General features: G+C 38.9%; 1 protein-coding gene across 2 annotated transcripts in view; it reads right to left on the bottom strand.

The window, feature by feature from the left end:
- The window catches only part of PARP8 (poly(ADP-ribose) polymerase family member 8), a 111116-nt gene that overhangs the window by 15962 nt on the left and 82198 nt on the right, over positions 1-12956 (bottom strand). For both annotated transcript variants that reach the window (XM_064405792.1, XM_064405793.1), the window contains one exon: positions 4200-4292. In XM_064405792.1, coding sequence (XP_064261862.1) covers positions 4200-4292 — 93 coding nt within the window. The remainder of the gene's footprint in view (positions 1-4199; positions 4293-12956) is intronic.

Raw genomic sequence — 12956 nt, 5'->3', positions numbered from 1 at the left:
TGGGAGGTAAATCTGATAGCAACCCTATAATAGAGCCTTGCATATGCATTCCTTGGGAATAGGAAGTGCTGTGGATCTAGCAGATGTCCTTAAAACTGGGTGCGAACTCCTCCTCAATCGGAGGTACTGAAGGATTAAAATAGTTGCATGAAGGACAAGACAACACTTGATGATGACAATTCCTCTTATGACATCAATCCCTCCAACAGCGCCTCTCACTCTCAAGAGACTCTTTACAGGGAGTAGGAACTATCAAGAAATCAGTCATCTAATTTTCAAGCATTTTGCCTACATGACTAATACAAGGCAACCTGAGCTCAGGATGGAAAGTTTTAGAAAGTACAATCACTTATTAAGGAGAAGCCATCGGATTATTTGGAGTGACAAAGTAGGGTTGTGCACCTCAGGAAACTAGCTGAAAGCACTAAAGACAAAACAGGATATGATTTCTAATGATGGGAACCTGTATTTAGGCTTCTCCACTAGACAAAATGATTTGGAAGAGGATTAATCAGACAAAATGTGAACACCTACCTTTTACTAGTCAGTCTAAGCTTGCTAGGCTGTTGGAGAAATAACCACTGTGCTGACAGTCTATGCTGTGATTCACACTGTCCTAAACTAATGACAAAAAGAGCTCAGATGGATCAAACTCTAGAACTGATACTTTTTTTTTTCCTGCAAACAGGAATGGGGTGCTCAGTTGGATCCAATGCAGTGAGCTGGCATTGCTATCACTAGAGTGAAACTTAGAAGAATTTAGCTACCTAGGTCCAATGGGACAACAGACAAAACCCCTTATCTAACTCTTTTTTAAGCACTCTTAATGCTGTAATCACTTCAGAATTCTACAGTAAAGCTCTGTAAATGTAGAGGTACTCCAGAGATCTACAACAAGCTCTGCAGATGCCTGCAACACTGATACTTACATAAAACAGAGTGAGAGCTTGCGAGGGCCACTTCTCCTCTGCTTAGTCAGCTCTACTTAAAAAAGCTCATACCTAATTCTTTACTAATTTTATGAAAGCAACATTCCAGCTGTTCAAAGAGTTATTCAATAGGATCCCCTGGAAAACTGTTTTCAGGGACGAAGGAGCAGATCAGAGCTGGCAGATCTTTAAGAATGCCTTCCATAGAGTGCAAGAGCTCTCAATCCCCATGTGCAGGAAATCGGGAAAGGAAGACAAGATATCAGCATGGATGGCTTAACACCTACTGGTAAGACTAAAAGGAAAGAAGGAAATGCACAGGCAAGGGATGCAGAGATAGATATTCTAGGGAGAATATAGGGACGTAGCCTGCTTGTGTCAGGATGGGGTGAGGGAGGCCAAGGTGCAACTGGAGATGAACTCAACAAGAGATGCAAAGAATAATGAAGATGCTTCTGAAGGCATGTGAGACAGAAAAGGAAGGTCAAAAAAAGTGCATTCCTCTTTGAACATGACTGGCAAAATGGTAACTGCAGACAATGAGAAGGCCAAGGAACTTGACAGCTCTTTGCTTGTCTTCACTGGCAGTCTCCCCTTCACACACCTCTTGAGCTGATGAAGCTCAAGACAGAAAGCAGGGAAGCAAAGTGCTTCCCACTGTCAGCGAAGATTAGGTTTCAGAGCCTGTGAGGAACGTGAACACAGAAAGGTCTGTGGGACCTGATAAGGTGCATCCCAGAATCCTGAGAGAAGTGGCAGATAAGAGTTGCCAAGCTACTCTCCATGCTAACTCAAAAGGCACAGCAGTCAGGTGAAGTCAGGTGACTGGAAAAAGAGAAATATTGCACCTATTTTTAAAAAGGCTATAAAAGAGGACTCTGGAAACTACCAACCTGTCAGCCTCACCTCTGTTTCTGGGATGATCATAGAACAGCTCCTCCTGGAAGCTGTGCTAATGGAGGCTGTGCACATGGAGGGCAGGGAGGAGATTCATGACAGCCAGGACAGCTTCACTGAGGGCCGGTCCTGCCTGACCAACCCAGTGGCCTTCTGTGATGGAGTGACCACTTCAATAGACCAGGAAAGGGCTACAGATGTCATTTATATTCTGTAAAGTCTTTAAAACAGTCCCTCCCAATATCCTTATGTCTAAATTGGAGAGAGATCAATTAGATGGATGGACAGTTCTGTGGATAAGGAACTCGTTGGACGGTTGTATCCAGATGGTAGAGGTAAATGTCCTGATGGCTACTGATGACGACTGGTGTCCCTCAGGGAGCAATACTGGGACCAGTGCTATTTAATGACATAGTGAGTGAGTTCAAGTGCTCTCTCAGCAAATTTGCACATTACACAAGCTGAGTGGTGCAGCTGATGTGCCTGAAGGATAGGAAACCATCCAGAGTGACCTGTACAAGCTGGAGAAACGGGCCCATGGGAATCTTGCCAAGTTCAACAAATCCAAGGACAATGCGCTTCACCTGGGTCATGTTAACCCCTGGTAGCAGCACAGGCTGGGCATGAACGGCCTCAGAGCAGCCCTGCCCAGAAGGGCTTGGGGGTGCTGTGGGTGAGAGGCTGCACATGCCCCGGCCATGGCACTGCCAGCCCAGAGAGCCAAACGTGTCCTGGGCTGCATCCAGAGCCCCGTGGGCAGCAGGGCAGGGAGGGGATTCTGCCCCTCTGCCCTCATGAGAGTCCACCTGAGCACTGTGTCCAGCTCTAGGGCCCTCAACATAAAAAAGAGCTATACCTGTTAGAGAAACTCCAGAGGAGGGCCACAAAACTGGTCAGAAGACTGGAATGCCCTCCTGATGAAGACAGGCTGAAACAGTTGGGGGTGTAGAAGAGAAGGCATTTGGGAAGCCTCATTGCAGCCTTTCAGTACTTAAAGTGGGATGACAAGATAGGGAGAATGTTTTTAGAAGAACCTGCTGTGATATGACCAGAGATAAAGATTTTATACTAAAGAAGGGAGATACAGACTAGATATAAAGATTTTTACAGTGTAGGTGATGAAACACGGACACAAGGTAGATGCCCCATCCTTGGAAACATTCAAGGTCAAATCAGACAAGGCTCTGAGCAACCTGATATAGCTGAAGTTGTCCTGGCTCATGGTAGGGTGTAGGACTACGTGAGCTTCACAGCTTCCTTCCAACACTAATTATTCCATGATTCTATGATTATAAATGTATATGTAATGTAACATGTGCCTGAATTAAAAAAATTAAACGCTCACAGGACTTCAGGCTGAGGAAGAGGTGGGGCTTCATCTGCACACATCCTTCCATTTCTTACAAGCCTAAACTGTTATTCCAATATTCGGTATCTAGATATTGCAAATCCAGTGGTCTTCAGACACCAGATGAAGAGCTGCTGTTCTGATTCCACAGTCATATTCTCAAGCTGATCTACCCTGCTGCAACTTTCTACCTTTGAGGATATGTTCATGGCTGTATTCAGGCACCTACCTGAATAGTTTATTTCCAATGACTATACTCACTAGTGCTAGTTAAAGTTAAATAAACTGAAGGTTTGTTCTTCCAAACAACCCATGCTGCTTACTGTGTAGAAGTACAGTAACCAGAAAATTGGACGCAAATGCACTTTTCCTTAAGATGTGCAGGCTTCTACCATAAGATCTTAAAGGGAACTTAAATGTAAGATCTTTTAACTTTTGTTTTTAATGAAACATTAGGTTAGTGATTTGGAAGTGTAATTTAAAATACTTTGAGAAAACAATGATAGGATTATAACTACATCAATAACTGAATTTAGAGTCAGGAAGCAGGCTTATATTAAATTCCTGATCCTTGAGAAGAAAGAGCCCTATGTAGCAATATCAGTAAGGACTTTCCCACTGCTATGTAATGATTGAAACAACAGATGCTCAGTGGATCCCTGCATCCCAAGACCATGAACAGGAAGTAACTTATTAATTGCATGAGAGTAGTAATGGCTCATTAGGTGAAAATAAATGTGAATTATCTCCAAATTACAATGACTGCCTTTATTAACAACCCAGGTGACCTAATTGAATACAACAGGGCACAAAAACACAGTTACTCTAATTACATGGAAGCAAAACAATGGAAACACCTCATTAGTACTATGTGAATACACAACGCATAAAGCCAGTGCATTTACAGCTATAACAGTGGACAAACAAATAATACTTACCAAACAGTACTCATATCATGCATACAAGTCATACTGGAAGAGACAGAGAGGACTGAGTAAACTACAGAAAACATTAGATAATCCTACCTGTGCCCCGGTTGCAATTTCATCAGCAGCTTCGTTCATCACTCCTAATGTTTGGAAAGCAAATACACAGAGTTCCCGTTCACAAACAGTGGGCTATACAAAGAAAGAAAGTTAATTTTACTTCTGCTCTAAATTGAATTCTTGCTTTTAGCATGTCATGAGCTACAACAAAACCCAAACATAATTAATTCTAATTCTTCATATTTTAACTGCAACATTAATTTTAAATAATTAATACATATTTATTCTTGAGGAAGAGACATTAAAGAAACATTTTAATAACCAGAAGAGCAAAAGTGAAGAACTCTAAAACTCATAAGTACTATGAAAGGCCAAATTTAAAGAAATCCCAGCACAGTTACAAAACCAAAATTACATGTATAGTACTCAAATGTTCTTAAGACAATCTATCTGAAAACTTCCCACATAATTAAACTTAAAGGAGAACAAATCCTGAAGCTAATGGAAGCAGGTTTATTCTTCATAGCTTCTTACACTGCTGTTCAGAACACACATAAAAATCTGATCTGGAAGACAAATTTCTTAAAGAGGTTATTTTGAATTTTTGACAATTTAACAAATTATTGATAGACTATAAGAAAATCCATTACATTTTTACAGCATAAACACTGTGTTTTGAAGCCTACTTATTTTAAGAAATAAAGATACTTCAAGTCTTTTTTCAGGTATTAAATAATAAAAATCCTTTCTTGTTGAATCAGCTTTTGCTTATTAAAAGTAATTAATGATGTCATCACAAATAAAAAAACAATATCTAAACTGCATATTGAGTGAGAACTGAACATTTTACCTTCTTAAGGCAAACAAAGCAGAAACAAAAAGGACGACAGCTTTAGGTAATGAAAATAGGCATGCCTTCCTGGATTTTCTAATTGTTTACAACCCTTACAGCAACTCTATCTTATTTAATGAAATATAATTAGCAGACCAACTTTATAAAGGCTCAAGTAGTATCACACCATGAATTGTTACAAGTATCCAAAATGAAAAAATAGCTTAAAGAAATATGAATTAAAACCTTCCTTAAAACTACCCATTAAACACAACCTGTTATGACAATGCTGAAAACAATAAAAAATACTTCCTGGATACTATTTATTTGAATGCATAGTATGAGATTCTAGCTCACTGAAACTTAAACTTATCTTTGCAACTAAAATTTCTGAGTCTAGTGATCACAAGTACAAAAGCATTTGTAGTAGTGTGCTTTGAAGTTCAAGCCACTGCCTCTACAAAGCACTTGCAGGAATGAAAAAATTAATTAAACACACAAAGAAAACCTAAAATTTAGCTGAATTCTGTTTCAGGCAACAGCTTTGCCAGTAATAAGCATACTGTTGTCCTTGCAGTCACTTGCTTTGCAGAACTTAAAACATTCAATTGCTGTGTTTCAAAGATTCAAGACCTCAATAAACATCTGAAATCTTCTGGACTGATAGAGTCTCACTTCATTTGCTTTACAAGAGTTACCATCTTTCAAATCTGATAATATCACCCATTTGATTTAGTTTGTCTGTCATGTTACATTGCATTAGGCAGCAGATGAAGCCAAACATGATCAAATTCATTGTGCCGTAGCAAGCTGGACAAGAAGTATCTATTACTGTCATTATTCTTGGGTTTTCCACATTTAGGAGATTTAGGAGATGGTTAAAACATTTGTTCAGTGGGATAACTATCATAATCAACAGAATGGACAGACTTCTTTTATTTCAAAGCAAGGAAAAACTCTGGAATCTAAATTTGGCCATGCTTGTCATGAAGAAAACTTGTAAGAAAATACTTATTTTTGATATTTTGTTTACAGTCTCAGCAAAGTTATTTATCCTGAAACTTAATAATGGTAAAGGTACACACAATTTGTCACCATTTCTATTTTTCCTGCCTCTCTGTTATGATCCCAGAGGTGTCTGAGCATCTGGAGAAGGAAGTTAGGAAAACAGACATTTATGCCTGACTTTGGAAATTTTTTGGCGTCTTTTTGGTTTTGGTAGTTTTTTGATGGTTTTGTTTTTGTTGAGTTGTTATTGTTGTTGCTGTTTGTTTTGTTTTGGAAATTTTTTTGTGGGGGGGAGAGGGTTTGGGGTTTTTTTGGGGAGGTGGGGGGTTAGTTTCTGTTTTTTTTTTTCCCTCAGGCTGACACTGGACAACCCTAGATATAAGGACAAGCAAGACAGCAGAATTTCAGCCCTGAAGTGGAACAGATACTTCTGTTAGGATCTATACAATCCTTCTCATTTTATATATTTTACAAACCTTTCTGTCCACTATGTATTTTGTCAATACAATAAAATAGGGAAAATAATCCCAACGCTGCAGCTATAGGGACATTTCAACAGTCTGTCTTCATATATCAAGTCTGGATGCCTTTTAGCCCACCCTACAGTCATTTTAAAAGTACTTTTGAATTCTGTTTCTGGAATTTTCTCAATTTACCAAAATAAGATATTTTTAACTTAAATTTCCCAGAGGTGTTAGCAATGTATTCCAGAAGAAATCAGTATGGCCATTTCAGTGTCCTCTACTCCAGTCACTAGTTAAGCTCAACCATTTGTGTTGTTTAAATCCCTACAAATTGAAAAGACTAGCTTGCAATTAGGAAGCAAATGTTTGAGGGACTCTTGTTTGTTGCACTCTGTGACTTACCTATTCAGTGTTACATTCCCTTACTTATGTTTTGCCTGCAACTATGCATGCTAGAACCAACGAAAACATATGAAAACTAAGTTAATAAATCAATTCCAGAAGGCAGAGTTTAAAGAAAACCACAAGCTTTATGGGTAAACTGGGATTCAAGGCTGTTCCTACTCTGCTGTTAAGGTTCTGCATATTGATAGTGTGTTTGCCTTTATATGGTGTCCACTCTTCTCTTTTAATAGGATGTGAGCCTTTGGGATGGGGACCGTATTGTTCTGACTTCAGATCATAAATATGAGAAATGTCCCTAGCCACATTAAATAAACAAGAATATAGCTGACACATTTATAAAAGCTATGCTATTCCAATGTAATCTTTGGATACTCTTACTTTGGTTCATTTATATGTAACATTCAACAAGCTAAACTTTCTAAGAATTTTTGTGTCTGAACATGAAACGTTCAATGAATGTATTCTTACTGATGCAGAATTCACAGCCACACATGTACAGATTAATCTCCTTTTCTTGGATTACTATCTCCCATTGTTTTCAAGGGGTAAATACAAAATAAAATGGGGCTTAGACATTTAAACATTTATTTCTGAATATGAGTTTCATCCTAGGTGTACAGAGTTCCACAGATTACAATGACCACCTTAGAATACGAGCTGACAGACTGGATGACTTTTCTGCTTCCTGAAGAAGGCAACTGTAATTCCTCTCAGAAACAGCAGCTATCAGGGTCTCACACAGACTTTATTTCTTCTCTTGAAAATAGAAAATTAACGTAAAGCCATTGGTCTTCACACAACTATTAGCTAAGTGAAGATCACTGGGTGCTGAAACACTATTAGGAGGATCATTATTCCCATGGGGAAAAAAACAGAAAAAAATAAGACATGGGCAGTTAACCTAAGACTGCAAATGCTTAGAGGCAGAAAACAATAACAAACCAGAGAGCATCTTCTGAATGTTTGAAGTTTTCAGAGTTTTCCTTTAGCTATCCCCATTCTTTGCACGATCAGTAGCTCCCACCCAACTGCTGCTGCAGTGAAAAAAGCACAGAGTTCCCATGTGTTACAATGCAAATGTCGTTTCTTTCTGCAGTGACTGAGACAGGCAGACACACAAACCACCTACACATTATGACATATCCTGGTTCCTGGACTAATACACGTACCTAAAATGTTTTCTAGACATTTATTCAATTTGAAAAAGCTGAAACTTTCATAGTCTATATCGATCTAGCGACTTTCTAATGTAGGCTGCAGCTGTGTTCAGAGCAATGTGTCACCGTTTCCTGTGTTCTTAGGGATATCACATAGACACTAAAGAGGCTGTAACATGACTGACACTCCTAAAAACTATTGATCTTACACAAGATGCTTCAGGCAAGGCTCATTGCCTGACATGCAGCAAATGTAATAAATGGTGAAGGTGAAACCACTAGTGACCATCCCACTTTTCTTAATGAAAGCAACAGACGAGGAGACAAAATGAAACTTCAAGTCTCTATTCTGTTTCCTACTTTCCACCATGCCAAGTCTAAGTTTTACTGTAAGGTAAACTCTCTGAATAGTCTCTCAGTATTCACGTGTTACATGGAACACACTGCTCAAAGAAATGGCAGATACCACAGCAGTGATCAGATACAACCTGAAGAAAGATGAGAGTAGTTTGTAGCTGAGTAAGAAATGTCACCTGTTCTGTTTGGTTTTGTTTTGCCTGATTTAAATTTTATTTTTCTGGGGGTTTGGAGGTTTTTTTCCTGCATCTTACACACTTTCAAAAAAATATAATTTACTACACAGATACAGGAAAAAATGGTGAACAAACAAGCTTTATAGAATGCTAGATGGGCATGATGCACTTGGTAATTTGTTGGCAACAGGAAAAACTTTACTGCAGTCATTTTACTCTCTCAGTAAAATATAAATTATTTGAAATCTTATTCTATTAAAATACAGGTTGTAGCTGGAAAGTTACATAAAAAGAGATAAAACCAGCCTTGTGGCATAAGGATTAGACAGATCACAATGTTACTCCACAAAAATCTTGGAATTCCATAAGCATCTTGGCTTAACTCCAGTCTGACTAAACATATTTGTACACCTACACTATTCTCCACAGTTCAGTGATGTTTATTCTGTTCAAGAAATTTCCCACAATTAAGCAGCATACTCAATGCTCCTGTGTTTTCAGTAATGTCTAAGACTCTCGTATTCAAAACTCAGAGAAATCAAAGTCCTCTTCAAGTCAACAAGAACCCTCCAAGGTCAAAATTTCACCCACAGTAAATAAAACATAACCGAGAGCATTCTGGGAGGGAAAACATTAAAAAAATTTCAAGCTTACTAATGGAAGAAAGGTATCAGAATTACAAGACTGTGCTTATTTTTACAGTTAAATAATATGAACAAGTAGCTCTTCATGGCATTTTATTGTTCATATTTTATGGGAAAAACATTAATCAGCAGAGATGTATGCACCAGAGTATAAATTTCAAAGAAACTAGCTGTAATATTTAATTTTGTTGAAATTTTTTTACTAATCCTTTCTTTGTTCTAAGGAGGTCTCAGTCTAAGCTTTCAACACAAGATGGCACTCTATAGAGACTTCTTTACTAAAAAAAACCCAGAAAACCGATACACAGATGGTCTTTTATTTACCTTATTGAATATATTCTGAGATTATTTTGCCCTGTATAAATGTCTTGCAGATCTTTAAAACCCATTCAGTCATGCTGTTCTGTCAATGGCCCCAGTAATGCAAATGAGGAATTTGAGAAGGCACAGAACAGCAAGATAGGCTGATTAGCTTTACATATTACACTATAAAAGCTGAATAAGATCAAAGAATTAGAGAAAGATTGAGGTTGGCAAGGTTCTCCACAGGTCATCTAGTCCAACACCCATGGTCAAGCACGGTCACCCGGAGCCAGCTGCCCTGCACAGACAGCTTTTTAATTTCTCCATGGATGTGAACTCCACAGCCTCTCTGCACAACTTATTCCCATGCTCAGTCATGTTGAGAAAAGGTGAAAAAGGTTGAAAGTGTTTCCTGTCGTTCCACTGAAACCTCTTGTGTTTCAGGTTGTATCCTCTGCCCCTTGTTATGCCACTGAACACCACTGTAACAGGCCTGGTCCCATTCTTTTTGCACCCTTCCTTCAAATATTTATAGACATTAGTAAGATCCCACCCGTGCCTTCTTTCTTCCAGGCTCTCAGCTTTTCCTCCTGCGTGATGTGCTCTAGTCCCTTTAACCATCTTAGTGACCTTTCACAGGACTTTCTCCAGTAGCACCACCCCTTCCCTGTGCTCAGGAGCACAGAACAGGCACAGTGTGGCCTCACCAGGGCAGTGTGCAGGGGCAGGATCACATCTCTTCACACACACAGACAATTCTACTGTTTAATGTAGCCCAGAACACCAGTAGCCTTCTATACCACAAGTGCACATTGCTTTCTGGTGTCCAAGCTGGTGTCCTTTCCTGCCCAAGCCAAGTTGCTTTCCAGCTGGGTGGCCCCCAGTACACACGGGTGCCAGGGTTTGTTCCTCCCCAGCTTCTGGACTTTGCACTTCTCCTTGCAGAACTGCATGATGTTCCTGGCATCCCACTGCTCCAGCCTGTCCAGGTCCCTCTGAACGGTGCCCATTGCTCCGGAGCACCGCACACTTCTCAATTTTTTCCATCATCTGCAAACTCTTTCAGGATACACTCTGCACCATCATCTAGGTGATAAATGAAACAGGACCCACTACTGACCCCTGGGGTACGCCATCACTTGCTGACCTCTAAGTAGACTTTACCCAGCTGAACATCACACTTGAGGCCCAGACATCCAGCCAGTTTTCAGACTACCTCACCATCTCCTCATTTAGCCCATGCATCAACAACTTATCTAAAAGGATCTTATGGCAGACACTGCCAAAAGCCTTACTCACATCCAGGCAGACAACATCCACTGCTCTCTCCTCATTTAACAGACCAGTCACTTCCTCAATGAAGTTTAATCAAGTCAGTCAAGTATGAATTCCCAGTGGTGAAACCATGCTGACTCTTCGTGAAGACTTTCTTGTCCTTTATAAGCCTGGAGATGGTTTTGAGGCTTAGCTGCTTCATCATCTTCCTACAGATCAAGGTGAGGGTGACCAGGGTGGAGTTCTCTGGATCCTCTCCTTCTTGCCCTTCTTTAAGAGAGGACTGACATTTTCTTTACTCCAGTCTTCAAGTAAGATATCACATTTTTACTACATTTCTTTTAATCAGATCCTTAAATATAATAACTTTTGTTAATGACTCGTGATGTCATTACATTGAATGTTTGTAATAAAAGTACATGCTGAATTCCTAAAACAACTTATTTCTCTACTGTTACAGCAGCAAAACTGTTGCATTATTAAAATGCAACTTAGTCCTCCCCTAGAATATTCTAGTAGCAATAAAAGGAAGACTTCCATACAGCATTAAAAGAAGTTAATAGTTTTCTAACATTGAACCAAATAGTCCTTAGGTTTCTTTATTACATTCTCAAATCTGCTTTGGAAAATGCATTTTTTAGATAGATGAACCAAAGAAGATGGTTGAAAAGGACCTTTAGGTCAGCCAGTACTTTTTATTTTTTCAAACAGGACTAACTTTATCTAAACTTTATCCAAAATTTTAGATAAAGCTAAAGTAAGTTTTCGTCAAGCTTTATCAAGCATTGTAACAGGCTGCTCAGAGTGACTGTGCAGTCTCCATTCTTGGAGAAATTCAAAAGCCAGTGAAAGGCACTGGATGAAACAAATTCCAGTTTCAGGAATTTTTCACCAGAGAACATATGCCCCATGCATGAATCTTGTTAGTACTTCAAAATGGGTTTCATGGAAGTCATTCAACTTTCCTAAGTTAGTTTCTAACATTTAATCTAATATTGTAGTTCGACAAAAACAGGATAATTTATATAACTATTTAAACAACACAGATGTGAATGAAGTAACAACTGTTTGAAAATGTTAGGGGAAAAAAAATCATTTCACAATTCTATTGAGATGATCCAAATCTAGCCATCAATTACTAGCAAATAATAGTCCATTCTCACTCATCTAAACAACTTCTCTGTTGAAAACAAATTCAAAGATGGGAACATGAGGCTAATAATTCAAATGACCAGACCCTTACTTTTTTCAGTAGATTTGCTATGTCTGCCTTCTGTGTGTCTCCTCCATCAAACCTGTGTTTGACTTTTCACTTCCCCCTTTTTCAAAACAGAGCAAGAAGCTATTTCAGAAGATGACAGAGCTCCTGAGAGCTCAGTAGCATGGCTGCCTCACAGAAAGATGCATTGTGATTCTCCATATGAGTTAAGGGAGCTGTTTGGATGTATAGACTGTAGTCCCAAAATTTGCTAATAATTTCAAAGCTGTTTCTTAATCTTTCTGTGAAAAGTGAAATATGTAGGATTCCGATCATCATTAGAAATGACTGCATGAAATAGCATTGGTCCATGTTATGTAAGAGCTTAATAAATATTTTTTGTTCTTAGGATTCATGTATTCACTGCATTTTTCCTCTGCTTTGCAGAACAACTGCATATCATTCCATGCAGTGATTTCAAGTAACCTTCTGATTTTGGTTGTACTCTATATAAGTATCTCTAAACATCCAATTTGGTTTTTATAATTTCTGCTGCACTGCAAATAATCCTGAGATCTCACTGTGCTTTTGAAATAAATAGAAAAGAAACATGCTATGATGAGAACTTTCATTCATCCCCATCTTATCTGGGGAAGGTGTGAATACTTACAGGAAAACATTGTCTACTTTACTACTGGGGTTTTTTTAAGTGGATGGAACGAAGCAGTGGACCATCGACTTTTATAAAGTAGAGTGCTACAAGTTCATGATGTGTTATAGTACTTTTCCAAGACTCCTTCTTCCATTCAACACAATCTTTGTTCTTCCCCTGCACAGTAAGACAGGTGCCTTCATGAAGGCATTACGTTTGGGCATGTTCTAAGGTCACCCCACCTACCAAATCTGTTTTGTTTTAGACACACACACAAAATTGTGGAGTACACAGGGAAACTTAGTATTTAAGTCTGGTCTTCTGT

The sequence above is a fragment of the Passer domesticus genome, chromosome Z (assembly GCF_036417665.1).
Source record: "Passer domesticus isolate bPasDom1 chromosome Z, bPasDom1.hap1, whole genome shotgun sequence".
NCBI classification, from domain to species: Eukaryota; Metazoa; Chordata; class Aves; order Passeriformes; family Passeridae; genus Passer; species Passer domesticus.
The sequence above is the reverse complement of the archived record's forward strand: the minus strand, read 5'-3'. Positions and strand labels throughout refer to the sequence as shown.